General features: G+C 42.3%; 1 protein-coding gene across 1 annotated transcript; it reads left to right on the top strand.

Annotated features, from left to right (window-relative positions):
- The first annotated feature begins 388 nt into the window (after positions 1–388).
- gsdf (gonadal somatic cell derived factor) lies at positions 389–2,695 on the top strand. The gene is made up of 5 exons (XM_016494212.1): positions 389–492; positions 1,182–1,315; positions 1,384–1,458; positions 1,736–1,842; positions 1,999–2,695. Exons 1-5 carry the CDS (start codon positions 389–391, stop codon positions 2,116–2,118), a joined length of 540 nt encoding a protein of 179 aa, XP_016349698.1. The 3' UTR covers positions 2,119–2,695.
- The last annotated feature ends 661 nt before the right edge of the window (positions 2,696–3,356 follow it).

Here is a 3,356-nt window from a genome sequence, read left to right as displayed (position 1 = left end):
AATTCTGTTTCTGTTTTAAGGCACGTTCACGTATCACACAGATGCAGGTCCGTTTCATAAATAGCTTCTTTATTTGTGCTGCATTGCCATTCCTTGCTGATATTTTTCATATTTTCTGTCTGTCCTCCTGCAGGTTCGAGCTTATAGTCTTTGCTAGAATGTAACTGTATGATAGTGTTTTTCTCAGTTCCACCTTTATTCTCCACCTCCTTTTCAACACCATCCATTTGCTCGACTTGAAAACAGTGTAAAGTATTCCAAGGCCAAGCTTGGCCAGAGTAGATAAACCCCTGCTTTCCCAGGCCGCTACAAATAACATTCATTCATTCCTCTCCAGTGACAGCGAGTGTCCAGCACAGACCCCAGCGTTAACCTGTAGTCCGCAGTCATGCATCTGGTGTTGTGTGTCGTACTCGTGCTATTCGGGTGTCCTCTCGGAGAGATGTTTGTTCTCCATCCTTCACCTGAGGCATCTGCTGTGAAAGCCAACAGGTAAAAGCTGACGTTTTAAAGATGAACAATGTCACGATGAATGGATCGGAGATCTTGTTTTAAGCGTTCGCGTAATTGCATCGTTCTCACCTCCACTCTTGTTCATTAGGAGGTTTTGGGGAGAGCTTCATGCATTTGTACAGGTAGATGTGCTGTTAGCAGAAACCCTCGTTACAGCTCGCTCACTGTGATCAGTCTATGAATCCAGATGAACTTAGTCTTAGTTTTGGTAGAGGTTTAGGCTCATATTTGAATGTTCAGGGCAAAAGGTGAATGAACCTCATTACGATCACATCACGCTGTTCTTCCATTTGAGACTCAAACCCTCCTGGCTGTCAAACTGACCTCATCGTGCTCGACTGACCAAAAGAGAATTACTGGATATTTTCAGAAAGCTTTTCTTGCTCTGGACTCTACTGCAGTGTTTTGTGTACAGTACAGACTGACTGCAAAGACCCACATAATGTTCTGGAGATATAAATGAGGGCATCTCCCGTCTTCTCCGGTGTTCTCTTACAGCGTCAAACGCTGAACTTTCACAAACATCCCGAAGCTCTGGCAGTACACGGCTGCACTCCTAAACATTTGGCTGCAATTTGACAGGCGCACATACACAAGCTCTGCAAAGGTGTGATGACAATATGGGTTTGCAATGCATTGCAGATATGTGTGTTTTGTTGCAGATGCAGAGAACTGGAAATCAGGAAAATCCTTCTGGAATCTCTAAACCTCCAGCGGGAGCCTCGTGTGTCCGTGTCGAAGATGAATCATCTGCGTGACCAGTGGAAAGCCACTTTGGAAAGCACCACGCCATACTCACCAGGTACGTTGAACCCCAGAGATCTGGCTTATGGTCTGGTTTCTGGTAAACTTGATCTCTTGTCTATTTAGGAGGTAACTCAACCTTTCCTGAGGACTCCGGAAACTTGACATGCTGCAAACATTCCTCGCAGGTTTTCATTAAAGGTGAGCGTTCAGATGCATCCTACTACGACTCTTAAATTTTCATTGCTGCAACTTTTTTGTAGTTAAAATCAGCATGAAAAAAAGGCCTTACAACTACAATAAATGTGAGCACAATGTATAAATACTTCACACGTCATTAATGAAAGCAAGGCTTCGTTTTCTTTAGACATGATATCAGTCCTTTACTTTCCTATTGGTTTCGGGGTGAAATGTGACCTGGGCAGCTTTGCTGAGATTGGGCTCATCATGCATGTCTTGTTTTGTGTAAATGTGTCAGATCTGGGCTGGGACCGCTGGGTGGTTTATCCAGAGAGCATCACTTTCGTCCAGTGCCGATCCTGCGGCGTGAACCGCTGCTCTGAGACTGCAGACGCGTCTGCGCAGGTACATTTCCTCTACATCATGTTCAGTTGTTTTGATTTCTGTTCTGAAATGCTTTACACAAACATGTTTCCTCTCATCTATGGCCTTCAGACTAAAGAACTGCTTCAGATGATCTTTTCTCTGGGCTCAGATGTAATCTTCATTGTCTTCCCACAGTGCTGTAAGCCGACCGCTCACGAAATCCTCCCGTTTCTCTACGTGGATGAATGGAGCAGTTTGGTTCTGTCCTCAGTGAGTCTGATCCGTGAGTGCGGCTGCAAAAACACAGGATCCTGAGGTCATGACCCTGTTCTAGAAAGCCTCCCTGACCCGCAGGTCACGCTGACCTGTGTGATTATTGGCACAGAGCAATAGAAACATGGTGGAGAAGCACAGCTCTTGGGATTTGTAGGTTTATGGCTTAGCAAACATATTTAGCTTCTTTTGACTTTTGCTGCTGTTGAGAGGTCAGACTTTCAGACTCTTGTGGGCTTTAAGAGTGTGTTTGAAAATAATGTGGAAACATATAAAGTTCTCAGAAGACATGAAGTTCTCAATCTAAGCCTGTTATTCAACTTTCATAGAAACGCACAAAGGACCTCCTGTTACAAATGAATTCAAGGCCAAATCTGTTTTTAACTTCAGGTTTTAATGGGGCTGTAGTCTGGCTTGATTTCAGTGGCCAGCGAATGTTCCCTGAAAAAATGTTGTCGAGCAGTTCTGCCAAAACTTTTCCCTGAGCGAATCTGAGGACCAAATAAAAGGTTACATTCAAAATGTCCTTCCTTTAAATCAAGTTATTATGTCAATTATTCCTCTAATGTGGCATTCGGCATGATCGTTAGCGTTAACGTGCTTCTGCACTTTGAGAAACATCCCAGTCTTGCAGATAAGAATTGAATGGTTTGAGACATTCCAGCATGAACATTTCGGCTGCGTGCTTGCAAAATTCAATGTGGGAACAGTTTTCAACCCACTATTTTATATATATATATATATATTTGTAATGTTTCTTAACATGATTTCCATTGTATGAGAAAATATCAAAACCATTTCATGCAAACCAGGAATAGCAAACTAACACTTTCAAATGCTTGTTTAGCTAGTATTTAACAAGATTTACACTTCATATCAAATGTATCAGCAGAATGTTTTATTAAAGAAAGCTTTCAAGGCATAAAGATGTGATGTCCTTCACTTCATAAAAGATGTTTGCAACATTAATTTCTCTTTTTATCGTGTGTGTGTGTGTGTGATATTTCTGGCAGTTTCTGTGTGTAGCAAAACAAATCCTGAAAAGATTTAGCAACATGAACCCATTTGAACGTCTATTCTGCTCACTTTTCAGTGGTTAGTAATGATTGCAGTCACAGGTTACTTGCAGTGCATTCCTCAAATGAGCAGATTATTTTGGGAGTTTATTGGCACACAGTGTTTGAAAGTTTGTGTGTGTGTGTGAGTGTGTGTGTGTGAGTGAGTGTGTATGTGAGTGTGAGTGTGTGTGTGTGTGTGTGAGTGAGTGTGTGTGTGTGTGA

Source organism: Sinocyclocheilus anshuiensis, unplaced genomic scaffold (genome assembly GCF_001515605.1).
Source record: "Sinocyclocheilus anshuiensis isolate Anshui unplaced genomic scaffold, SAMN03320099.WGS_v1.1 scaffold1031, whole genome shotgun sequence".
In the NCBI taxonomy this organism is placed as follows: Eukaryota; Metazoa; Chordata; class Actinopteri; order Cypriniformes; family Cyprinidae; genus Sinocyclocheilus; species Sinocyclocheilus anshuiensis.
The sequence above is the reverse complement of the archived record's forward strand: the minus strand, read 5'-3'. Positions and strand labels throughout refer to the sequence as shown.

What these genes read in the sequence shown, in the direction of transcription:
- gsdf (XM_016494212.1), top strand. Translation starts at nt 389, where the DNA reads ATGCATCTGGTGTTGTGTGTCGTACTCGTGCTATTCGGGTGTCCTCTC. An exon ending in TCTGCTGTGAAAGCCAACAG is followed by an intron (nt 493 to 1,181) that starts GTAAAAGCTGAC and finishes TTGCAGATGCAG; the next exon opens with AGAACTGGAAATCAGGAAAA. An exon ending in CTGCAGACGCGTCTGCGCAG is followed by an intron (nt 1,843 to 1,998) that starts GTACATTTCCTC and finishes GTCTTCCCACAG; the next exon opens with TGCTGTAAGCCGACCGCTCA.